The following is a 27,272-nucleotide window of genomic DNA, read 5'->3' on the forward strand; positions in this document are numbered from 1 at the left end:
GTCCGAATTTCGAACATTTTCGGCGCCGTGGGTGGCGGCAATCCAAATGTGATGTGCGCCGGCGCAGAGTGTGATTTTGCGGCCTTGTGCGTTTCGGGACCCGACGTAGAGTGGAGGGTTGCCCGGTCTCTGATGCGTTGCAACGATGCTGAGACCTGTTGCAAGGTGAACGCAGATGGCGCCTTGGAACCGATCGGCACCTTGGAGGTAGGCGTCGAAGCGGCATCCGACTTATTTCCAGTCTTTGGGTCGTCGATCCGAAGGGCGGTATCGACGCTCGTCGGAGTCGATGATTTGGCAGGCGCCGCCGTCTTAAGACGTCGACGCAGACGGGTCGGCCACCTTGACCTTGGTGGGTTGGGCCGTAATCTTCGGTGCCATAGGCCGGGGCGCCTTGTGGGGACCGAGGGCCTTCTTCTTTGGCTCGGCGCCCGGACCCGTTGCGGTGAGTTCGGCACCGAAATCTCTTTTGGCGCGGTCGGTGCCGATGACCTTTGCCGGCGTCGAAGGAGTGGAGGGCTTCGAGGCCTTCGAGCCGATCGCAACCTGTTTCACTTTCGGTTTCGATGGAACCGGTGAGACGGACGGTTTCGGTTTCACTGAAGGGAATCCAGTCGTCTTCGATAATAATGGCTCCTGTGAAATGTTCGAGGCCGGGCCTTGAGGCGGGGCCGAAGAACCGTGTGATTGATCTTGGGTAAGGCCCGCAGGCGATCCCTCGACCTGAGCCTTATGACGACTTAGTCTCTCGGCCTCCGTATCGACGGGTTGGCCTAGCTCTTCGCTGGAGCCATCTTCCTCGGCCCCAAGGGCTTCATTGTAGTCTCCTACCTCTTAGACGACGTCTTCACCCTCAAAGATCACCTCATCGTCGTCTTCCGATCGGGAGTCGTGTTCGGAAGCATGGCTGGAGTCTACGTCTTCTACGCTCTCGGCGTCTTCGTCCACGGTGCTAAAGATGTTGGCCGGGGCAGGCGCCGATTGCTGTGCCTCCAATCCCGCTGCCCGTCGATTCCGGAGAGTCTTCTTCGAGCGGAACCGGGCGCAGGCCATACATTCCGACTCATCGTGATCCGGTGAGAGACATTTGTTGCATACCGGATGGACGTCGATGTGTGGGTATTTCGCGTGGCATAAAGGACATCTCTTGAAGGGAGTCCTCGATTCCATCGTCGATCGAAGTTCGATGTTCGGACCAAAGCGGATCCGAAAAGCGTGAAGAAGGTGCTAAAATACTAAAGAAACTGGTCGATACCGAACGGGAACAGTACCGACGAGATTTAAAGGCCTTTTGGCCTTAAACTAAAGTTTCCTAACTTGAGCTAAGATAAGCACATCCGAACCCAATGGCGGAAAAAAACAATCTAAGGATGGAGAGGATGCCCATGCGCACTGTAGTCCAGGGGAGGAGCCACCTATCTCGTGATACTTCGAAGACTCTTCCAGGAAAACAATGTGCAATCATCCGGACCCAACACTAGGCGGCGATCTATGCACAGATATGCACAGATATGAATTCAGCAGCCCACATGCCTTGAACACACACATTCATTCTCGGTTCTCCAGTAACTGCGCAGTGTTCTCCTACAGTCAACAGTTAGAGGCACGTGTTTTATTGTGGCTGCTGCAGTCGGCTTCTCCCACCTCAAACAGCTGCAGGTCGCCCAGGTCTGGAAGGAATGCGCCTGGTAGGAGAGAAGGGTGCAGAGCGCTACACACACTGCCAATAGCTGAAACTCTCATAACTGCGAGACCTATTGCATTGCAAATGCTTGTTTAAAACTGTGTGTGCCATGTGTTATATAGCATCAGCTGTTAATAAATATTTTGCGCTCTAATGACAAATAAGTCGCTTGCATAAACACTGTACTTATTTTGTACCCTTATTAGTTTATTACCTATGCAAAACGGTAAATGTAGCTCTGGTCCACGTGTTAGTGTGTATTTTAGGCACCAGGATAGGGTAGTTGTGTACTGTTGCTTTATAAACATTAAATGCTTTGCAGTGAAATTGTATGTTTGGACGGCTATAGAGAATGCAAACTGTTGCATTTTTTCCCACCTCTAAGTGCGTGCCCTGGAAAATGCCCAGAAACGACCTACGTTGTTGCTGGGACCTCACTCCTCTGTTCTGCCTCTTTAGGTCTCGCCTAGCGTTGCAGCGCTCGCTCTGCTCGCTCAGCGAGACATATAGAGAGGAGATTACAGAAGGGGACTTGAAGCCCCGCGCCCATCATTTTCATTGGTTTGCGTCACTGTTTATGCTAAGCGGTGGCCTGCCATTGGAAATGGGGTTTTGTAGTTGCTGCCCTTTCTCCTTTTCAGACGGCCCATCCGGACTGGCTCATCTGCTCTGCGGTTGTCGCAAAGTAATTTCTTATTTTCAGAAGGGGGCCATCTGTTTTCACTCAGCCGCGTGTTTATTTTTGCATCGTTTCACTAAAAGTGAAAGTGAAAGCGCAATGCAAATATAAACACGCGCCTAAGTTAATGTAAAAGAAAAATGTTTTGTAACCATAGATGAAGAATTAAAGTGGACTAATTAAAAAAAAGTTTCCAAATCGGATTTAACAGTTATATTTATAACTGCCACCCCATTTATGTGGTTAAATATCTGTCCGCCTGAACCGCGTGGTAGGCGAGTCTTTCAAATTGTATGGTAATCGATGTTTCTAGATATGTTGGACCTGAAGAACATGCCGAACTTTTGAGAACTTGTGTCGCTGTAAGATTGCGGGCGATGAGTGGGCTCACTAGGGTCTCAATGGGCCACACTGCTTCTGTGATGTGTCGCTTAGGGCACGAGGTGCAGTCTTGGGGACATTCACACTGCGTTGAATAGCTTTAATGGACCAACTTTCTCGACAAGGCTAAAATGGGAAATTCTCAGAGGGATAAGTGCACGGCAGCCCGTGTTTAGCCTATTGTCTGACAAGTGTTGCAGGAAAACGCACATCCACATGAATCTCTCAGATTTCCTAGGCTCTCCCACGAGCTCAAGTTAGCAGTCTTCCTTTGTCTGCGCGCTCTCTGTTACACTTGAAATCCAATTGCCCCACGACGATAAAAGCCAGATAGTGTAGGAGGGGAATAGGCCGCAGCTCCCACCTTTGTGAACTTTGTGGCTGCTCTGTGGAATATTGAGCTCAAAGCATTGGTTAGCATAGCCGTGCATCGCTGCACACACATCGCAGGAGAGTTAGCTTAAAGTATTATTCGGCGCAGATATCGGGCCGTCTGAGCAGCGCGGTTTCCAAACTGACAGCTGTCAGACATTCTTGACAGGGGACGAGGCAGATGTCCAAGGGCAATCAAAGGTCAGAAGTTTAAGCCAACGTTTGCCTATTTCATATTCGCATCTTGATCCTCTCCTCAAAAGGTCAGGCACAGCTGTTGCACTTCAAGGTCTCTCTAGCCGCTCCCATCAGCTCCCCAAGTCTCTGCACTGGCATCCTCTCCGTTAAACCTTTGCAGCCCACCTTATAATCTGGAGAACTGCCTGGTGCTTTTATGGCCACCTGGAATGCTGTGAGGCGACAGTTTAACCAACATGGCTATGCAAAATTATTAAACGTCGATACATTATCTATATTTGTTTCATTATCTATCTGTCTGTCTATCTACATATCTAGCCTCCAAATCCATTAAAATTAATTTACTAGAACAATATTATCGAATTGCGCTTAATAACTCTGAAGGCAAATTACACTTTTACCTATTAAACGTGCAAAACTATGATTTTGATAGGCATTACTCTGTTGTGTCACGCTGTTTATACGTTGTCACTCTTAATACCGTAATTTAATCATGATCTCAAAAACCTTAGATTGCTGTAGAAATCTGATTTTTTTTGCAACTAATGTTAATATGAAAGATGCATACACGATGCCACCAGTACAGTGAACATAGATGGCAAACTGCACACCAGATTGCTGTAACATGGGCATTTTTAAGGTTTTTAATATAGAAGTGATTTCATTGGAGCAGTGGAACATGTGGCACTGGAAGCCATCTCGATCCTTTTCATTTTCTCAGGATTGAATATCATAGTGGTGATAGTGTTCTTTGAGGACTCATGGCACAGAGACAATGGTTACATTGCAGGATGTAAGTAACGGAAACGCGCTATGCAATGCAATAGGTGTTTCTTTTGGTATTGTAAATAACAATGGCTTTTAATTTTTAAAAGGCATTGCCATTTACAATGCCAATAGCTCTAAAATTCGCAGCTGCGAGCCCTATTGCATTGTAAATGCTTGTTGTAGAGAGCGTTTGAGGAATGTGCTTCCTTGAGATAAAAGGGGTCTCTTTGCTCGACCCGAAGAATTCCTAGTGTTTGCTTTTGAAGTGGAATGGGGGGAGGGCTTTTATGACCCCTCCGTCCGTTTGCTTAGACACATTTTGCAGACGTGAGCTGCATCTGGTGCCACGTTAGAAGTGTTGAGCCCCGATATTTACTGTTTGCAATAAACATTGAGGGCTTGTATTTTTGTGAGTCCTAATAATTTCTGATGACTTGTTGCCTGTTTTCTGCGTTGATATGGGAAAAACATTTTTGGGAGGTAACCCTCCTGTGAAAGCCTGGATATTGTTCAAAATATCCCTTAAATCCTGTTTCCAGTAAAAAAAAAAAACACACACACCCCTGTTTTTCTTGGTTTAGTCTTCCCCTTGTAAGCTTAGTGCGCATTGGAGCCCTAACCTTGTTAGGAACTGAAAGATGATTTAGGAATAATTTGTTCCTAGACTTGTTGTGCACTGTGCTGTCTGTAAGAGGTACTGTTGTCCGTTTCAAACAGCGCATTGACACATTACCCGAGGCGCAGTATGGTAGATGTGTTGCGTGTTTTCAACGTAGTGCAACACTATGAAAATACGTTTTAAATAACTTAAAGAAACACACACTTAGTGTCTAAACCACATATTGACACATTGCCTTAGGTGCCGCATGGTAGATGTGTTGGATTTTTCCAACCTTGTAGTGAAAAAAGCGACTGTGCCGCTTTATTTCAAGTTTTCATGCTAGTACCTGGGGACATTTAGCTGTGCATTGCTCATATATTATATATAAAGGAGCAAATTCTTACCTTGTTTTCGGATGAACCATCAGCTCCTTGCAGAAAACCCCCTTAAATACCTGGAGACTGTATTCTGCCTGTGAAAAATTTACTTGCTCTGATGCATGAGGAACCAAGTGAACAGCGCCAAAAAAGGCGCGTTTTCTCAAACATTTCCCCCCTCACGCAACCTTCCTTGGTACCACCCATCTCTCCGGAGTTTCTGGTGGTGTTTTCTTCTTGCCTGCATCTGCTGCTGTGTTTTCTCAGACGTCTTCAGTGCACCTCCGATCTCCATGGTGGAAACAATCTGAGAGCTTGCACACACACAAGGGGGGTTGTAGCCTGACCACAGGGATCAGGTTTTACAACCATCCAGAGAAAATATGAATAAATAAATAAATAAATAAAGCACTTTCCGACTCCAACCACTAGATGGGGGAATATGCACAGTATGTGAATCTAGAAGACGTCTATGCTGCAAAATCTTCGAATCACAGGCATTGCTGAATCCACCACCGTCACCACCATGGTAAGCTTTGTGGAGTCACTCCTCTAAGACTTCTTTGAGAAGCCATGACGCTGGTTTTCACTGTAGAAAAGGTGCATCAGTCCTTGGGCCCAAGGCCCCCAGGCGCGGCCCATAGTGGCACGCCTACTGAATTCCTAATACAGAAACACGATATTGTGCCTTGCGTCAATCCATAAGCGATCAGGCTAACTCCATTTCCTTTTATCCGGACTTCACTATTACTTATCAAAACGCCAGAAGAGAATTTATCCCTGCTAAGAGAATTTTTCATAAAGCTGAAATTCCATATGCGCTCCTATAACCTGCTAAACTTCGCATCACGTAAACTACACTTCTTTACAGATGTCAAGTTGGCCTTCAAATTCGCAAAGCATTTCACCATGCGACTGGTTTCCCAGACAAGATCACTGCATTGTTCTCAGAGGATACTTTCAATAAAAAGGACAGAATCATCCCAGGCGAGGGGATCACCTGGCGAGTTTTCCACTGAAACTACTTGCTTTGACTAGCGCCGGGCAAGCAGCACCATGGTCCTCGCGTTGCTAGCTGAGTTCTTAACACCATCCGGTCACCCAGCCTATATGGCAGGGGAGTAAGTTTGGCCTTGTCCTGCCCTCAGGAATGTTTCCCCGTTATAGTGATTGTTAAAATAAAGGGGAGTTGGGAGGTTTTTCAATTCTCAACCATGCTCAGGGTTGGAGTGGGTGGGTGAGGGTTCTTCTAACTGTCTTTTTTTTTTTGTTTGTTTTTTTAAAGTCCATAGATCCTTCTGTACTCCCAAGAGATGCCTTTTAATACATGCTGTTCGATGCACTTATCTCATCACACAACCACTGCCAACAAGCGCTACACCCACCACAAAAAAAAAAAATCACCCTAGATGTCAATAAAATGCCTTGAATATTCGAGGCCTTAATAATTATTGTAAATCGTGCCTCGTACATGCATATATTGTATGCCATTGTAAGGACATTTGTTTTCTCCAAGAGTTATACCTCACATCATGAAGGGCTCCAGGGTTGCAAGAGAGATGGTGTGGTGAAACATATACCTTGCTATACTTCAATTATGCTAGAGGAGTGGCCATTCTTATCTGCAACGGACTACCATGGCACCTTAAAGATATTATTGTAGACCGAGCTGATCGATACAACATAGTGACAGGCGCGCTACGCAGACAGCCATTAATCCTAGTAGCAGTATGGGCCCGACACAGATGCTCTGGAGATTTTCTCTGAGCTGTGGAGAATGGGGGCGGGGGCATTCCTTGGGGCGATACGGGGGGGGGGGGCGGGGGGGGGGGGGGTATGCTTCAATGTGATACTGGATGACAGATATGATCGATCCGGCTTGTCGCGCTGTCCACATCCTGGCACAGCCTCTGTGCTCATGACCCTCATACAAGACAATTTACTTGACACATGGAGATGGTCTCGGGGGGAACAGTGGGAGGGTAGTTGTATTTCCTCCTACCACAATGCCTGGTTGAGAATAGACTATCGGTTGGTGTCTAGGCATGTGAAACTATGGGGCGCCAAAGCAACCCACCTCGCCTGCACATTGTCATACCTTTCAGAAGACATCACACTGTATATATGCCATCCACATTTAAACCTGGTTCTGACAGATAACACAGGAAGTGATTCGCTTTTCGGGCCTCTCCGGTATACATATACACTGGGCAAAATCCACACTTTTCACCCTTCGCAGATCACACACATCCATTCAGCGCAGAATACCCTTTGAAGTGGGCTGAAGGTCCAGTACGTATTTGGGTATATGGCTCAGCCACCACATGCAGGAACTGTGGACAGTCAGTTTTGGCAGCGCAATTGAAGACAGGATTCCCATATGGTCTAAACTGCCTCTCTCGCTGGCCGGCCGAATCACCAAGATGGCGATGCTCTCTACCCTTTTCTATTAATTTTCAACATCCCCTTACCACTCACGAGCACCTTCCTGCGGCATCTTAGATCTAAGCTAATCACCCAGACATGGGCGGGTGGCCAACCCAGCATTTCTTGGGAAATGCTCACAGTGCCTCTCGCTCAAGGAGGGATGGGGCACCAGATATGACCCTCTATGCATTATGCACCTAGGCGCAGTTTTTACAGTTCTGGATCCACCCAACTCCCTACCAACCCCCACGTTGTAGTGGGAAGGGACTATGCGGATCCCTGGCCCTTGACCACTGCACTGTATGCTCCACACCCAGAGCATAAATAGACACTGTAGAATGTGTTCGGTGGGCATGGATGGCCTACGGAAGAGGGCAGGGTACACTCAGTTATATGCTCCTTCAATTCCGCCATGCAATAACTCCCTGTTACCGCCACTACAAGATAAAGGTGCCAAGCAAAGGGATCGCCACCTAAGGGTCATTACTTTTTCAGATTATACCCTAGGGACATGCTCCTGCAATCAATGATCACTGATCGCTCTCACCCACTCACCACGCTAGACCTCTTCTTACATTACCAAATCAGGGCTACCTGTCGCACCACTCCCAAAATCTTTCCAGTACAGCCTCAGACACTTTAAGCACTCAAACATATTCCCACGTCTTCCCCTCGTAAACTGATAACGCACCTATATACCATTTTTCAGCAATATTCTCCAGGGAAACCCCCCCCCCCCCCCCGTGCTAGGGCGCTATGGGACGTGAATATCAGCCCTGACCTGACAGACTCCCATTGGACATCCTGCTGCGGGCAACTGGAAATGCCATCACCTAATTATAGCATATGGCTGATACACTTCAAGATCTTACAAAGTATTATATCACACCCCAACACAGCTGCATAAGCTGGGCCTGACCTGTGACCCTAGCTGTCTCCAGTGTGCAGCGCTGCGGGCCTCTGTTCTCCACCTAGTATGGGAATGCCCAATGGTAGCTACTTTTTGGAAAGAAGTATTTCTGACCATACAGTCGATAACGAACTTGAAAATTGATGGCACCCCACTGGTAGGCATATTGGGCTATTTCAAAGACGTTCCAGCTGATAATCGCAGGCTCACAACTATGATGTTTCTTTTAGCCAAACGTAGAGTAGCCATGAACTGGGAAGACGCCTGGCACCGAAGGTGGTGGACACGCTGCAGGATACTGTACACTGCTCAGACCAACTGTCACACTACTGGGAATTGATGCCACCACGGTCCCGCCCTAAAGATATCTAGGAATGTTTACTTGCTTACTTGAAGTCTAGGGACACGATGCTTTATAAACACTTACAACCCCCCTCTCTGTGCCCCAGTGCAGAGACAATACACAACCTCCTCCCCTAAAACTGGATGGGGTGGCCCTGTCTTTCAGCCATTACTCTATAAACTTACCTTATTGTGCGGTTGGTAAACGCGACAAAGACGACGGCTGTTTATTTATACTGGCGTGCATTACAAAATACCAATGTGATTCTATTAAATGTGTGTGGTTGTGTGGCCCAGGATTCTAGCCTAATGTATAAGAGCAAAGTTGGAGTGGTGCACTAATCCAAAGAAGTAATTTCAATAAGTCATGTAGGCTTGCTGTATAGTATCAATAAATCCTTTATTTTCAAAGTCATCCAACAGTAAAAAGTTCCAGCCAACGCATTTCGTTCATTTGAAGATGCACCTCTTCAGGGCAATGAGCGGTGTCCGGCTGTAGGGGGGAGGTAGACCGCCGATCCCCCAGGTAGTCTCATGTGCAAAGGACGAACTTGATCCGGTATGCTCGTACGTTGCAAGGAAGGGTGTGAAAAACACAAACTAATGTGATAGTGAAGGCCTCCCTGGTAAGGGCCAGCAATGGGTATTTCTGGGGTGCAGGATGCTTCCGTCGGTCCTGCTCAGAATTGCAATTATTTGTTTGGAGTAGTGCACCACTCCAACTTTGCTTTTGTTCTTCCTCTGCCTAGCAGTTGGCACCCAACGACGGCAGGTGCCGGAGTTGCATGTGCACACTTTTTTTGATATACTGTTGATATAATTACAAAGGGAACACAGCAGCAAAGTGGGGTTACCGTGTCGGCCGTTGTCCGCCATTGTTTTTAGTTTAAAGTATAAGGAAGTATGTACTTTTGCTTCACTGTTATTTTCTTTTACCTTTGTTGTTCCCCCCCTCTCTCTTCTTTCTCATATGTGTCTAGTTTCATATAAATGATGTTGACTGTAACTGATCACAACATCTCGTGTAATGTCATAAAATGTAAATAAAAATATATTTTTTTTAAAAAGAATGGAAACAAAAACATTGGCAAATTAAAGTACTGGACTACAAAGACCTGCCTCTTAAGTGCGCTTCTTTTTAGGCACAATTGGCCGTGTCGTTACATGCAGGGCAATAGAGACAATGGCTGAATTGGGCTGAATCACTGCTCCATGCTAAATGCTGTAGCAGGCGTAGTGATATCTGAACAGACTAGTGGATGAAGTAGGCTTAACAAAATGTACGGCCATTTTTTTTTCTTTTTTTATTGCATGAGGCGTTAACCGGCTAAAGCAGTCTCTGGGCCAGACCAAAAAATCACTACACCAGTGATTGGGGAGAAAAGGTATTAGCACTAGTGAGAGTAAGTCATATTTAAATAAAAACAGTTTCTTCACCCCAAAGACTAAAATAACGCATGTTAATCAACCAAAACAAGACAAGAGTGAATCCCATCAATGATAAAATGTAGACTATTAATAGGCCACAGTTGTTGAAGGCTGATCTATGCCATTTCAGAGCTGGCAAAGAGGCAACAAATATTAGACACTATGGCAGAGAAAAGTTCAACAACAAAAAAAGACCACATTGGTAGTTACATTTCCAGTTTCAAGGAGGATGCTAAACGATCCCAGAGGAGGTGACTTTATGGCCTTGGACAAGAAGGTCAGAAGTTTCTAATCCTGGAAGCCTGGTCTATATCAAATAAGTTAAAAAAACTAGCAACTTTGTAGAACACTTGCCCTTAAGTTTAGTGTGTTAAAGGATTTTAAGGGAGTGAAAGAGGCAAATGGTTTCACAGGAGCACAAGAACAGTTACCATTTTTAGGAAGTACAACTTCTTCGATGTTGGGCACGGGTGTTGGATCCTCCATGTCCTTAGTAAGATCATCTTGCTCATCTTCTTCTTTTACCCCTCGTCTCTTTCCATAGAGCGCACCTTGACTGAATTTCGAGAAAATTTGATTTACTTGAGATTATACTCCTCCACATAATCACCAACCACAGAAATCCCTCTCCTCTAAACCTACATCATACAATTAGTTCTAGAACTAATGACACAAGGGGACACTAAACAACTGATTGAATAAAGATGCTGCAACCTTTCTTGGGACCCTAGGGTGTCACAGTTTAACTGTAGTATCTTGGTTGGGTAGTCATTTGCCTCTGGTTTCCCAGAGCCACAATACTAATGTCCTTTAAAATGAAAACCAAGTTACTCATTTTTTAGCACCTGCCTCTCTCACGGTTGCATGGTGGGGAAGCTGCACCTTATTCAAGGAATTGGAAGGGGTAATAGACCCACATACTGTGAAACAGTAAATAACGCTCTCCAACTTCAAAGTTCTGCCTGTGCTTAGCTTTAGACAAAAAACACTAACAAACCAGATAAAAAGTACAATCTACGATATACATACAAGTACAGAAGCTGCTAGGAGTATGACTGATGTTATCCTGTGGTAGAATAAACAGCATGCCTGCCCCTCCCTCCCAAAATGTTGTAACCCAGAAACCGCCAGGCCTACAACAAAGATGATACTTACCAATGTCCTTCTGTTTTACTAGTGTCAGTCAGCAGAAATGGTGCTGGTAGTGGGATGGTAGGGGGGAGGTGTAGACCATAAATAACACATGCAATGGCGATCCATTCCAACATAAGGTCCTTAATTGTTTTTTAAAGTGAACCAATACTCATTAATTTGGTCCCCCTGTGTGTCTTTACTCTTTAGGGGCGTGTATCTTGAAAAACCAGTGGTCATGGTGACGTTTTCCAGTCACAGAAAAATCCTCAGGCATAAATCATTGAACCAGGACCAAGCAGGGCTAGTGTTTAAGAGTTAAACCCTGACAAGACTTCAAATGCAGTTACTGCTAGAACCGTTAGGGTGTGAAAGTTCATTCTAACTGTTTCAAAATCAGATAGGTCCCTGATGTGATGTGTTTTTGGCTCTGCCATGCTTCTGCTCTTGTTTACAAGGAGGATGGCATCAGCACTGCAAATCTGTAATGGATTAGTTTGACTCGGGGAGAGAAAACCTACCATGGGCAAAGGGAATGGGATGGTGACTATCACTCACCCACCAGATGCATAGTTTTACAGGGACAGGAAAGGCGTACTTGCAGGCTGTTATCTTTGAGATGTACAGTTACCTTACCCCAACCAAAAAGAAAACCAGCTTGCTCAACACTCTGAGGAAGACCCCACCAATCACCACACATGAACACATATCACAACACAGATCCACCTCTTTTTCATACATGCCCTAGACAAGAAGATGGTAAGGCCACAGTGATGTGAGCTGGACAGACCTCTACTGGAGAGAGCTGACAGTCTTGCAACAGCAAAAGAGGTAAAACGGCCTGTGCCATGGACTGTAATCACACAGCCACTACTGTCAATCACCTCTTAGGCCAAGTTGAGAGGGAACTTGCGCATCTCCTGTCAGAGCACAGCAAATAGGTTGCCAAAACCAAAGAAACATGGAGTACTTCTTGAGGGTTTGTAAAATTATTTAGTCAAACAGAGGAAAAACACTTTAGAATACTTAGACGTGGCAGGACACACAGTTACCAAGTCACAAAGGACATATTTTGCCTTAACAAAGATAAAGAGGGCACTATACAGGTTCCAATATAGTAGCAAAACTGTTTCTCCCTCAACTTTCATATCATTTTTTTTTATGAAGTCCCTTTTACAATGTATGTGAGGAGTTAGTTAGTGAAACATCCATTAGAATTAATCCTTTTTTGGAGGCGGGGGTTGTTTGGTTTACTAGTTAATTGTTTGGTGGCAAGGTACAGAATGCGCACTGCTATAACTAACATCTGCTGATGATTTTTGTTTTACACCATTTCTTACACAAGTATTGAATTTTTAATGTGTGCTTTAAAAGAAAATAATTCTTGTAAAATGAAAATGTTCCAACTAACAAGTGTACCAACACACCACTCCAATAACAATACCTTCATTTTAAAAAGGTATAAGAAAACACTTAAACCAGATTTAATTTCGAATTACCTAATAGACTATTATGACTGAGAAGGATGCAATATGTTCATTTTAAGAGGCAATACCCATAAATTACATCAAATACAAAAAGCAAATTGAAAAAACAAAAAAACAAAAGAACAACTCCTGGAACATTACCTGCACAACTACAGTAATAATGGAGCAATTGTGGTTCATAATAAGGCGCATAAATGAGAAAATATCCACATACCTTCACATGAAAACAAATCAGTAAAAATGTGGTTCATTACCCTTTTTTGGCGCTCTTTCTCTTGCATTCAGTAGGAGTCGGCGGTGGAGAGGGTGAACGTTTTCTCTTCTTTGCACTTCCAGACGTCCTCTTGTCCTTCCTTTCGGGACTGCGGGCGGGCTGCCAAACAATAATAAATTACGAATGCAGAACAAAACGTATTCCTTGTTAACACTTCAAAATTACTGAATAGCATGGTCACGTAAAATGGGGGAATTGGCTTAACAATAAAAAGGATTCATCCTTAATTATCATTGTGGGACCTACTAAATCGAAAATACAACTAGATAGTGATATGGAGGTAGTAGAAGTTATGTCAGAACCCTTCCTGAGGCTAAAGGATACTATATATAAACTTACTTCCCTTAAATTACAGAACAGGTTCCACTTTAAGAGTAAGGGATTGTACCTGGGTAGTTAAATGAGAACTGCGCTGCTATTTATTTGTTTTTTTCTTCTGTTATCCATCCCCTTTCGCCCCCATTATTGTTTCTCTTTCATCAATATTACTTCTGATGTTAAAATGGTGGCTCTTTTACTTTTTAGCAATAAGTACTGTGGAAAAACACTACTTGGAACATCACATTTCGAATGAGACAACTATGATCTTTTCTAGCTACCAGGATCATTTATGCGTTTGCTATTTTAACTAACAAAACGTAGTAAAGAATATATAAATATTCCAAAGATTACTGGGGTCTGGGTGCCAACTTAATGATCTACTAATCCCATTAAGCACTTGACTCCAACGGTAGAGGTGTTTAGTAACAAAATTCTCACTCTAGGGGGTCTATTCCAGAAGACTGTGTGGCGTTAGAAACCCACACTGCAGTCGGACAGTGTAAATTATATTTAATAAATCAATAGGCAGACTTTTGCCAACTGTGAGAAAATGGAGTTTTGTAGCAGTACCCCCCACTTGTTGCCTGGCTTTTGATGCAACTTTGACTGTAGAGAACTGGGTCCCTGCTGTCTTGGTTCCCAGTACCAGTGCTCTTTCCCTAAAAACATGTCCAAAATTGGTACTTCTGCCCCAGTGTAAGTCTTTAGTAAGTGGTACCCTGGATACCTAGGGCCTGGGGGCTGAAGAGGGTCCCCTGGAACCCCCTACCTAGGACCATACCACTGCCCCTGGAGTGGGGATGCCCCTGTGAGGTGAAAAAATAACCAATTCGGAATGGCACACTGCCTGTGTGCAATGCCAGCTAGCACTGCCTAAGATATAGGTAAGTCGCACCTCTAGCAGGCCTTACCAGCCCTAAGCCAGGGTGCACTATATCCCAGGTGTGGGCCTATCTGCATGAGCAGATATGCACCTACAGTATTAGGGTCTATTCCTTAATATTCTAAGTGCAAGGGGAGACAGAGCACAAGGGCTGGGAACTTGACAACTCGAGTACCACCACATCACGGGACGGGGGATTGGGGCAAGGTTTGTTGCCTGAGCTGTTTAGCAGCAAGTGAAAGTTGGGGGGGGGTTGCGTCGGCTGCGAACGTCTGTGCAGAGTTATGGTACAGATATGAGTAATTTGGTGTGGCCAAGTGCAGAACGGAGTGAGTAGTGCTACAGTGGGCGGTCGGCGCTTTCTGACAAGCAGACTTGCAGCTATGCAACTATGCGGCACCCACTAAAAACAAGCACAGGTCCACAGTTACAGTGCAGTAGAGTTCAGTTTCAATGTAGCAGTATAGTAGGTTACCCAGCAGGCGTCCACTTACCTCCTCCCCCTGGTCTTGCTGGCTGCCACCTCTACTCACACTGAATGAAATAGTTGCAATTATGGGACTCACTGGGACTTTGAGCGTCTCTAGCTACAGCAGCCATAGGATCCTCAATGCACAATTTAAGGCTGCTGCCCCCCCCCGCTAAGACCCACCCTACAGAATTGCCTCTGTGGCCCATAGCATGATGTTATTCATGTAAACGCTCCTGTACAATGCAGCGCCTGGCAGTCCTGGAGTACACCTCAGTCCACAGCCGCCGAGAGGGAGCCGGGTGCAGTGACGGAGCGGTGAGGACATCGGCGTTGAAGGCTCACCGGAAGGCTTCACCCAGGTGAGAACGACTGCCCAGCGACCCAACCTCCACCTGCAGCTTGCTCTTCTAATGTGAGGGTGGACACTAGTACAGCATCAGGGGGAGGGGAGACCAAATCACCAGCGTATACCAATATGTAGACATTTATTAATATTTGCATACCTTCACCAGGGAACCAAACTTTACTTCCCTTAAACCTCATTGAGCAGAATTCCAAATAAATTTTGAGAAAACCAGAGATCCTTAGGGTGTATGACTAATTTGTACAAGACTTTTCAAATCATTAAAATGTACACATGGCAATTTGGGTCTTCCTCAATGGGTTAAGGGGAAAGTCCACGAGGTCAGAACACCCTTGATGTGATCCTGTTGCGCCTATCGAAGTTTATTCCCTCATATAATTTATATGGGTTGACCACCTGGCCATTACACTTTAACTCATGGGCCACACCAAACGGTTTAAGAAACGCATGCCCCCAAAGAAAAGCCGAACAACGGCTAAGGATACATCAGTCTTCTTCAAAGGCATCACTACATCAAGCGCTGGTAAGGGTCAACCTCACCAGATGGCGACAAAAACGCCTTCCAAAAAAATTGCTTTAATCAAGTTTTAAAAGGGGGTAAAGTCAACAAGCAGTATTCTGGTTTAATTAAACTTTACCTTTAATGAACACTAATGCAAATAAGTAAAGTTAACCCAGGACGAAATGATGAAATAACTTTACTTTAAAATACTAATAAGTCACACCTAATTTAGGCATTAGTTCTCATAAAGGAAGACTGCATGCTATTTAAAACAAGCATTGGCATAGCCAATAGGTCTCGCCTTTGAGACCTTATAAGTGTTTAGACATGCAACAGTTGATGTTGTTGCACCAAGGATATTGTACTGCATAACTAAATACTTATACGGTTCCAATGGCGAGACCTATTGGCTATGCCAATGCTTGTTTATGTAAGTATGTGGAAACTCGACAGCAACAGCTTGCCACTAGAATTGTTTCAAGGGTAAAGGTACAGTAAATGATGGGTTTTTAAAAGTAACTTCAACAAAAATGCAATTGAGCCGTGTAGAATGATGATATCACCTTCTGATTCAAAGATATCTGTTTTGCTAAATCTCTCCCTTTCTCTCCCTACCTCCCTCTCCCCCGCCCTCGAGGGACCCAGAAGGCCCTCACAGGAGGAACAACACTACCAAAAGTCCTACCCCATTATCTGCAAGGTATTTCAGACTTCCTCCCATTCAAAAAGACATGGCTGTGGTCAATCCACTCTGTGCTAATTATCCCTCGTTGAATGCTAACTGTAATCTGTTATTTATTTATTTTGCACAGGAGCCATGCAGCATAAATACCTCTTTATTTACGCTGCCCCTCTCGGACTCATTTTAGTCTCTGAACAAACAAAATTACTCTCACTGACGTCGGTGGGATCCTATGCCTGAAAACCACCCTTAGCCTCCAAAATCGTGACATCGCCATTGGTTGAGACCATCACCCTAAACCACACCACTCAGTCTCACCCTCTTTTGAGACCCCTAAAGGTTGAGGTACAGTTGAGACAATACTTGCATCGAACACATCAGGAAATGTTATGTTATGTTATGTTAGTAACATTTGTTACGCGCACAGCTGCCCCAGCTAAGGGGCGTCCCGGCGCGCGACAAGGTACAACACATCTAACATAAATCCACAGGGAGCAGCAGAATCAAAACAAGAAAGTTTTTAAGGATTTCCGGAAAAGCAAAAGGTCATTAATTGTACGGAGGTGGAACGGGAGCGTATTCCAAAGGGCTGCAGCTTTCACCCGGAAAGAGCGCCCACCAGCTCGGCAAAGCCTGAACCTCGGGACTACAGCAAGTGCCTGCTCCGAGGATCTTAATACACGTGCTGGGACATAGCCGGAAATGAGATTGGAGAGAATCAGGGGAGCAGAACCTTTCAAAATGTTAAAAACCAAACATAAAACTTTAAAATGAATACGCGACTTAATCGGTAGCCAATGTAGAGCTCGGAGAGTGCTAGAGGCCGAGCAGAACCTAGGCAAACCGACAATAGCTCTGGCCGCGGCATTTTGCACGCGTTGAAGCCGCACAAGTTCTGCCTGATTACTCCCTAGCAGGAGCGAGCTGGCATAGTCCAGGCGAGAAAGAACAGTAGCCTGCACTACCATCTGCCTGGTTGGGGGATCGAAGAACTTAAGGACAGGCCTTAAGCCCTGAAGGACACCAAAGCAACACGCCGCGGTCCTCTTGGTGTGCCCCACAAAACTGAGATTAGCATCCAGCCAAACTCCCAAGTTACGCAACTCCATAACTGGAGTAGGAGCTACACCAAGTTCCGGCGGCCACCATCTGTCGCCCCAGAGGTCCCTTCCTTTCCCGACGATCATAACCTCGGTCTTCTTAGCGTTCAGCTGGAGACAGTTAGCTGTCATCCAGCTAGCCACTGCCCTTAGCCCGTTCTGGAACTTGGGGGCATCCACATCGGTATCCCCACTGATAGTAACCGCTAGCTGAGTGTCGTCAGCATATGAGACCATGAACATGCCCCATTGCTTGACGACATCAGCCAGCGGTCTCACATAGAGATTGAATAAAGTGGGACTCAGTGAGGAACCTTGCGGTACTCCCAAGTCCAGGGGATGAAATTTGGACTGATGGGGGGGTATGGCGACGCAAAAGGACCGGTCCACGAGAAAGGAACGGAACCACTCAAGGGCAGGCCCCATAACGCCAATCTCTTCCAAGCGGTGCAGAAGGATACGGTGCGAGACCGTGTCGAAGGCGGCGCTCAGGTCTAATAATACTAGCGCCGCCGTCTGTCCCTGATCTAGCACCGACCGGAGGTGTTCAACCATGGCGAGAAGGGCGGTCTCCGTACTATGCCCAGCGCGGAACCCATGTTGGGTCTCGTCCGGAATGTTAGCTTGGGTTAGATGGTCAGTAAGTACCTGATTGACATGGGCTTCCATCAGCTTGGCCGGCCATGGAAGCAAGGAAATGGGCCGGTAGTTCTCCGGTCCCGAAGGGTCCAGGCTAGGCTTCTTCAAAATAGGAGTAACCACAGCACACTTCCATTTGGGTGGTACCGTGCCCGTAGCCAAAGAGGTATTAATCAAGGAACAGACCGTAGGAGACCCCACAAAAGACTGGTTCCTAAACAGTGCAGGACATACCGGATCCAGAGGCGATCCAGATTTGACCTTCTGAGCCAAAGTATCAAAAGCCTCGGAAGAAAGTTGCGGAATAGATGCCAGCGTCGAGCACGCAGGGGCAGTCACCACGGTCTGCTGAGCGGGCCCTGAGCTTGGAAAGGCACGATAGATGTTCTGGACTTTTTCCAGAAAAAAAGAAGCTAATGCTTCACAGTGCGAGATAGAGGCCGTGACTGTGGAGATGGAACGCTTAGACAACAGCTCCTTAAGGGCTTTGAAAATAGTCTTGGATGGATTAAGGCTATTACGGATTTCCAGAGAGTAGAACGACGCGCGAGCCCTACAGATGGCACGGTGGTAGATTTTAATAGAGGCCAAGTATAGCGCTTTCTTCGCCGTGTCGTAGGATCTCCGCCATTCTCTCTCGGCACGCCTGCAGTTCCCTTTCAGTGCACGTAATGCACTGTCATACCAGGGGTTAGACTTTTTAGGACGGATCTTACTAGTCCGAATGGGAATCAAAAGGTCCAGCCCCCTGGTAATCCAAGTACAGAACTGATCGTAGCCCAATTCAACATCACTCGAGAGTTCGAGCGGGTCAGCCGTTAGGGCAAGATGGAGATCCTCTAACCTGAGCTTGCCCCAATGTCTTCTAGGGATTGATCGAGCTAAAGAAGTTGGAAAAGTATCGGGTAAAGCCACCTGAATATCCACTAGATAATGGTCTGTCCAACCGAGGGGCGATACGGAGCGGATTGAGGCTTCTGTAAGATTTGTAAAAAAGGGATCTAATACATGCCCTCCAGAGTGAGTTGGATGAGAGACTCTTTGGAACAGTTGCAGGGCCTCAAGGTCCGCGAGGAAATTACTTACAGCCGGGGACTTCTGGTTATCCAAATGAAGATTCAGATCTCCCAGTATAGAGAAGTTGGCGCACCCTATTGCCAAGGCACTGACGGCATCAGGGAAAGCCTCTCTAAATGCAGCTTCATTGCCTGGAGGGCGGTAGACCACCAACCCCGAAATTGAATACTGGGGATTAATCCCAATCTTAAAAGATGCGCTCTCGCACCCGGCGAGGTGCACAGCCTTCCAAATGCAGGAAAAGTTGGATTTCACTGCAAGTGCGATACCCCCCCCTCTAGTGGGGCGATTGAGGGTAAAGGTAGAGTATTCCGGTGGAAAAGCAAGATTGATTACTGCTGCATCGTCATCCCGCAGCCAAGTTTCGGTGATAACGAGGATGTCTGGGGACTCATCATGTAAAAGATCAAAAACATTTTGATGATGAGATACCAGTGACCTGGCATTTAGGCTAAATATCCGAAGTGCGTTCGGCACATTAACCCTGGTACTTGGACCTTTAGCGGCATCTACCGTCTGACGAATAGTAGTCGGAGAGGGCAGAGCAAAACCTTTGCAGGCACAGCAGAACGGACCGCGTAAGGGGTGGATGACCTGGGAACATTTAGAAATGGTCGTACCAATAGACCGTAATGTTTCAATCGGATATGTGATCATCTTAACCCCACTGCCTGACTAAACGGACGCACTCACCTGCTAGGCCCCGCGCGACCTGCACGTCCCTAGCGCGGACGAGCGCAGACGGGCAGGACTCAGGCACGACTCCGGCTAAGCGACGGCGTCCCACTGCGCGGTACCGCTGCGCGGGAGGAAGCGGCTTTAAATAGGCGTCCTGCGAGGCAAACCCGAGCGCTGTAGCGCTCAAAATGGCGCCCGCCACAGTGATCGAATTGCCCAAGCCAAAATGGCGTCCACCCCGGGAATCCCCGTGACCCGGACCCACCAAAGCGGCGGTGAAAGAACAATTACATGCGGTGAGAGGGGGGGGGACTCTAGCAGCCCACTAGCACCCTGAGCAACAGTTTAAAAACAGGGGGAAAAAAGAAAGCAACAAAACGAGTAAAACAGGATCGTTTAAAAAGCTAACGCTAACAGCAGCGCGAGCGTCGAGATGCTGAGTAGAGTACCTTGTCTGGTAGTCCCAAAGAGAAATCCGCCTTAAATAGGCGTCCTGCGAGGCAAACCAGAGCGCTGTAGCGCTCAAAATGGCGCCCGCCACAGTGATCGAATTGCCCAAGCCAAAATGGCGTCCACCCCGGGAATCCCCGTGACCCGGACCCACCAAAGAAATAAAGAAATAATAATAAAAACCTGGAAACGCAATGGTACCGTTAAGGCAAAAAGGTACGAAAATGGGAGCCGCAGACCACATAAAGAATAAAAAATAGATTATTGGGGTAAAACGCTCGCCGCTGAAAGTGGAACGAGTGCAGATGGCTGCACTCACATCCAGGAGGGGAAGACTTCGATGCTATCTTTGCCTGACATCTAGCCTTGGAGCGGGGCAAACTGTGAGGTGTGTCCGTGTCTGAAGAAACGAGGATCCCAAACCGAGTGCACACTGTGGGAAGCGGTCGGCTTCTGCCACTGAAGCCAGGCTCAGCTGAGCGTTGTCACGTGACCATCTGGAGCAGTAGAGCTCGAGGAAGGACTAGCCAGGGTAAAGAAATACTAAAATGGCAGCCATCTTCAAATGATGAAAATATTCTATTTAATGCGTTAACTGTATGAAAGTTCTAGAACGAGCAAGGTTACTAGTTTTAAATAAATTGCGTAGTAAAAGCATTACATGCAACAGTTATAATGACCTTTCTTTGAAATATACTGTAACATAAATATATATTCTACAATTACCTTTCTATTAATAATTTTTTCGCTGCTGAATTTTGTTTAAAAAAATGTAAAAGATTTTCGGTCACGGCAAGATGGCTGCGAAAAGAACGTGTGAAAAACCGACAGCTGGATTTGGGTTTGGAGGTTGGGGGAGGGCTCTGAATACGAAGAGGAAGGGGGCAGAAGCTGTTTGCAGCACTCGTGCTTGTGCTGGCCTACGCCTTGCTGGAGCGGGCAGCGGCGGCACGAGAGCCATATGTTTTCAATTAGCACGCGTGGAGCTGCTCGTTCCCGCAAGGTTGATGCCAGCACAAGCGCGTGTGGGCTTGAAAAGGAGAAGACCGATTTCTAAATGTCATCTCCTAGAGTAGCGCATGCGCGCTGCCTAGGCGAGTCCTAAAAATAGGACATCTACTATGTGTAAAGCAGAGAAATAAAGCAAATCCTATCACCGACTGCTCCCCTAAACACAGCCATGACACTCAATTGAAAATCTCAGCAAGCAACTTAACCCTCTTCTCCCTAACTTAATTGACCAGACCAAGTTGCTTTTCTCCAGATTTCGACAGAACGCACATAAGATCAGGAGCCTCGGCCAACTTGTTGAAAAAGTCCACAGAGTGACTATCCCCTCCCTGCTATTTTCGCTGAGAAAATATTTGACAGGGTGAGCAGGGTGTTTTAGATCTGTGTTTGTCAAGAGCCACCCAATCCCGCTATGATGGACAGGATCATGGGGGCATATACCATTCCAAATGCAGTTATCCGGATCAACATTCAATGCACAGACCCCATAAAACTAGAGAAAGGCACCAGACAGGAACGTCCTCTAACTCCACTAATCTTTGCCCTAGTCAGGCATTGCATTCAGAGGCTGTATAGAAAAAGTCAACTTACTTGCTGACTGTAGGAAGCTGGTTCTCTATATAGTATATCAAAAAGGAAGTATGCTGGGTAAAGAGATCAGGTATCCCTTATGAGTGGACAGGGGATTGCTCTAGCAATATCAAGGTGCTCTATCTAGTGTAGGTGTGGTCGAACAGCCTTTGCGTTTAAGAAAGGAGTGTTAGACATTTGTTGCACACACAGTCAAATGATGCACAAATTCGAAAAGGAGATCCAATCCACACCAATTTCGAAAAATAACAGGTATTTTATAGATACATATTGGACCCAAGAACTTCGTAATCAGATAGGTACTTTTTCGTAAAAGACTTTTTACAGTTTTAGCAATGTTACCCAACAGTGCGTTTACATATACTTGCAGTGCATTTCTGTGGGAACCCTTTCGGTCATTAGGTGGTAGGGGGCAAGGACCAACATTCCAATAGCAGATTGGCAATACCTGTCCTAGTGAGTCTGGGTGCAGAGGTGTTGGATGGATTGGTAGCCTTGCACACTACGCAGTAGGAGCGAAGGGGACCACTTGGAAATATGCTGCAAAGCGGGATTTGGAGACCAGTCTGGGAGCTCCCAATGGCAGTCTCGGGTCAGGAGGGTCCTAGGAGCACAGTGTGCAAGTGTAATGGTACAGGACCTCTAAGGGTGGCACAATAAGAGATGCAGGCCTTAGAGGCCATCTCTGGTTCACAGTGCCCTGGGTACCTGTGATACCATTTATCAGGGGCTGACCTATGGCCAGAGATGCCAATTGGGTTCAGGCTTCAATGAGTTTTAGGTAAAGAACATAGGCCCTTGGTACCCGATTAGCAGGAGCACAGGGCACACTCAGTCAAAGCACATCAACAATTCAGCAAAAAGTGGGGGCTTCCATGCAGAAAGAGGGCACTTTATCACACCCAGTAGCCTCAGGGTCATTCTGACCGAAATCCAGGATAGAGGCTGAAAGATTGGAAGGATAGCCCGAATATCCCGGACTCGCTGCTCGGGAGGATAAACCCAAAACTGCGCTGTGTCCAGAAGCGCTCCGATGAGAAGAAGCTTCTGAGAGGAAATCAGGTGTGACTTCGGCACATTGATGGAGAACCCCAGCGAATGCAGGAGGTCGGCCGTAGTCTGGAGGTGGGAGACGATAGGCTGGGGCGAGCCCGCCTTTAACAGCCTCTCATCGAGATAGGAGAAGACTGGAACCCCTGATCTGCGCAGATGAGCTGCGACCACCGCCATCACTTTCCTGAACACCCGAGGGGCGCTGGTAAGGCCAATGGGGAGCATGGTAAACTGAAAGTGCTCGTGACCTACTGTGTACCACAGGTAACGGTGATAACTAGAAAGTAGTGGGAATACTAACCACGACCTACTTATGGGGCAGGAACTCGCTCGATGGCTCCCTTGGCCAAGAGAGCCGTAACTTCCTGTTGGAGAAGGGCCAAGTAATCCTCCGACATGCAATGAGATTGAGGTGGCATGGATGGAGGGGTAGTCTCGATGGGGAGGGAGTAGCCCCTTCAGACTATCTGCAAAACCCACCAGTCCGACGTGATGGTGAGCCAGTGGGGGAGGTGATGGCGGATCCTGCCGCCCACTGGCGAAAGGTGGCCCTGAAAGGTCAACCTAGGAGGGCTTGGAGGCTGCTGCAGAGGGGGCGATGGTGGACTGGCCTGCTCGCTGGCCCCCAGACCCATGACGGTGGGTCCCACGTCCCCGGCCACGCAGAAGTTGGACAGCTTGCGCAGGTCTGTGGGTCTGGACGGAACGTGGCGGGGCACCCCTTCCATAGCCACGAAAGGGGCAAAAAATAGACTGCGCGAGGTGGAAGCGAGGCCCAAGGACCTGGCCGTAGCCCTGGAGTCCTTAAAACGCTCAAGCGCGGCGTCTGCTTTTGTCGCAAAACAAGCGACAGCCATCAAAGGGCATGTCCATAAGTGTAGCTTGGACACCACCCAAAAAGACAGTGGACCTCAGCCAGGCGTAGTGATGTAGGGCTACTGACATTGAAGTCGCCCTGCCTAGCGAGTCAGCGGTGTCCAGACTACACCATATGGCGAACTTCGCTGCGTCTCTCCCTTCGGCCACTGCACGGGAGAACACAGCCTGGGCCTCCAACGGGCACTGAGGCAGCACCTGCGCGACTGTGTCCCACACAGAATGGGAGTAACAGCTGAAGAGACATGAGGTGTTCATCGACCGCAGTCCTAAGCTGGAGGAAGAAAACATTTTCTTCCCAAGATGGTCCAGCTTCTTGGATTCCCTATCTGGTGGTGCGGTAGGGAATGTGCGCTTGAAAGTGGAGGCTTGGACCACCAAGCTCTCAGGGGTGGGGTGTTGGGAGAGGAAAATTGTGTCGCCCAGGGCCGGGCGGTGGCGTCAGGCGATCATCCTATCAATTGGAGCCCATGTCTTGGGCTTGGACCAAGTGCCCAAAAGGATGTCAGTGAAGGCCTCACTGAACGGCAGCAAGGGCTCCAAAGAGGCCGCTGCCGGTTGAAGCGCCTCAGTCAGGAGGTTAGTCCTAACCACCACCGTAGGAAGCTCTAGGCTTAGGGCCTCAGCCACTCTACGCACCACCACTGCGTATGATGCACCCTCCTCCGTAGCCACAGTAGGGGGAGAAAGCATGCAAAGGTCTGGAGAAGTGTCCAGACTACTGGCCTCACCCAACTCCTCTCTCCAGTCCGGTTCTTCCACCTGGTCTGCCTGGGGTCCACAGACCCCTCCCAGTCAACCTCACCCTCCTCTGGTAGCCACTCTGGGCGATAGGGAACACCAGGGTAGAACAGGAGTGCAAAAGTACCAGTTGGCGCCGATACAGACGTCGGAACAGCTCAGTGTCTACGCCGAGGGGGAGGCTGGGGTCGACGTCGGTTGGGACACACGCGGCGTCGAGGGGGCGGAGGTGTCACGAGGTCGGCCGATCGGAATCTAGGCCTGGATCCCTGGGGGCCCTGCGGCGCCGAAGCTGCCGGCATCGAAGGCCTAGAGCCCCCAGCCGAGTCCGCAGGGCCCGAAGGGGCGACGGAGGAGTCAGGCTGCCCAAAAATAGAACAGAGGTCTTCGTAAAAACTACAAAGTTGGGCAGAGGTTGCTACAGCTCCCAGGGAGGGAGGCTCAGAGTCAACCCAACAAGCTCCGCGGGCAAACGCGAAGAGCGATGGTGCTTTTTCGCCTTCTTTTTGTGCTTCAACTTACCCGAAGACAAAGACTTTGACGAGGAATTGTAGTCATGGCTTTGCGACCTCCCTCTCGCCCGGGACCTCCAGGAGCTTTCGGGACCGTTCCCGCAAAGACTTCGGAGGCAAGGTCCAGCAGTCAGAGCACGACTTTGGGTCGTGGTCGCGCTCCAGGCACCAGAGGCACACAAGATGGGGTTCAGTCACTGACATCAGCTTGTGGCAGGAGCCACAAGGCTTGAAGCCGGTCCGTGCACCAGGAGTCGTAAAGACTCAAAAAGACGTAGACAAAAAGTCGCAAAAATGAAGTCATAAAGTGACTCGAGGTACCGCTCTCCCCGGATCTGCGCTGGCTGGTGCAAGAAAAGAAAGAACGGACGTCAAACGCAGGGGCAGCGTCTAAGTAGATACCACGACGTCATTCTGGCGACCACGATGCCAACAACTAACGTGGAGTCGACCGACTCCACCTACCGACGCACAGGGGTACTGCTGAAGAAAAATTCTCCGGATCCAGTCTGACGCCTGGGGGTAGTTCTAAGGTGAGGAATCCGTAACTAAATGTGTCTCTTACAGATATATCGTTACCGAAGGTAAGTAACCTGTTCATTTGTCCCTATTCAAAGTTCCAGTAATCAAAGCTTTTAAGGAAGGCCTTAAAAGAATACCACCACCCAGGGTACCACCTGAACCTATCTGGATCCTTAACTTTGTTCTCACATGGCTTACGGGTCCACCTTTTGAACCACTACACAATTGTCCATTACAATTTCTTTCATGGAAGGTTGCATTTCTAATTGCTATCACTTCACTGAGTCTGGAATACCTATGCTACATATCTTAGAGATTTTGAGCACTGTAGCTGTACACTTAAACTAGGTATAGTTGGATACTGGAATGGGCCTTAAGCAACTTCTTTTATCCCCACAGTTGTACAGAGGCCATCACAGCTTCAAATATTGCTGGAGTGTCAAGACCTGCTTGACAGGTCAACTGGGATTTTTCATATGACAATGGGAGAGCACTTCAAAGGAGGGAAAAAGAACCAAAAACTATTTGGGTGTGTCCACTGTCTGGTTGCTGAAAGCTCATCTTTATTCTACCAGAATTCGGTCACAAAGAAAGCTGAGGGTATACGGACTGCCTAAAACTGGATTTTAGTGTTTGAAATAGGGGGACATTAGTATTAATAAAGTACTCTACCCACAAACACACCCCAAACCCTCAGAGCCCATGTTTACTGTGGCCAAATGTTGTGTTCTTAAATACTTCATCTCTTGCGTGAGAAATGGTGTTCTAGATCCTTGATGTGGGAATGGAATGCAGGGTTTGAATTGTGTTTTTGGGTTGGGGGATCAGATGAGCCGGGGAGTGGAGGAGATGGGTTGTGTGTATGCTTGCTCCCAATTGGGGCCAAATAAAGAGTACCTTAGTTACTCTTCAGTTGTGGAAGTGCTTTTATTCGACAACACCAAAGACTTCGCTAATTGTGAAAATGCCCAAGGTGGCTAAGGTTAGCCACAGGAATCTTATCCCATTGGTTAGGGCGTCCCCAGGGTCATTCCCAAATTTAAACCAGGTATAAATATGGCATCTCCAGGGACCTACTTCAGAACACTCCTGGACCTGTGAAAGATCAGAAGAGGAATGAACCTGCTGTTTGAGAACTGAGAAGAGTCTTGAAGGAATGGACCTGTTCTCCCTCTTGTACCGAGGACAAAGACAGACTCTAAGAGACAGATTAAGGCTGACCTCCGCTGTTCAAGCTACAGGGATACAACAAGCTACAAGTAGCCTTTCATGCAACTGTCCAGCTGATCAGTGGCACCTGGACTGGACTATGCCTGCCACCCTGTGAGTCTCCAAGTGACTCTCCCGAGATCCTGTGGTTTTAGTAGTAGTCAATAAATACTTAATCATTGCCTCTAAGTTAAGCCTATCTGCTCTGTGCCATAGAGGGGTAGTGGGTCAGGTCAACCATCAGTTTATTTAGTGACTTTAGTTGGTCACCCTGAAAAAGACTGAAGATTACTTGGGGTTGGTACTTACCCTCTCAACTAATAACCCAATTTCTTACACTTACGTGCAGTATCCAAGTTTTTAACGCCTACAACCCCCTTCAAGGAAGCCTTAACTGCTCACCTGTGCTACCTAGAGAGTCAACTGACCAATCGATTGATTATCTAACTATAACGCCGCAGAGATAGGAATGGTACATTGAAAGATACAATAGAAACTGGCCAGTAACCAGTGAGTGTTCTAGGTCCCTT

The 27,272-nt window shown here is 47.2% G+C and overlaps 1 protein-coding gene across 4 annotated transcripts in view; it reads right to left on the reverse strand.

Annotated features, from left to right (window-relative positions):
- The window catches only part of SMARCC1 (SWI/SNF related BAF chromatin remodeling complex subunit C1), a 958,790-nt gene that overhangs the window by 725,027 nt on the left and 206,491 nt on the right, over positions 1-27,272 (reverse strand). For all 4 annotated transcript variants that reach the window (XM_085628643.1, XM_085628641.1, XM_085628642.1 and 1 more), the window contains exons 10-11: positions 13,040-13,158; positions 10,599-10,723 (exon numbers count right to left, since the gene is read on the reverse strand). In XM_085628643.1, the coding sequence (XP_085484769.1) occupies positions 10,599-10,723; positions 13,040-13,158 (244 nt within the window). The remainder of the gene's footprint in view (positions 1-10,598; positions 10,724-13,039; positions 13,159-27,272) is intronic.

Source organism: Triturus cristatus, chromosome 10, assembly GCF_964204655.1.
Source record: "Triturus cristatus chromosome 10, aTriCri1.1, whole genome shotgun sequence".
In the NCBI taxonomy this organism is placed as follows: Eukaryota; Metazoa; Chordata; class Amphibia; order Caudata; family Salamandridae; genus Triturus; species Triturus cristatus.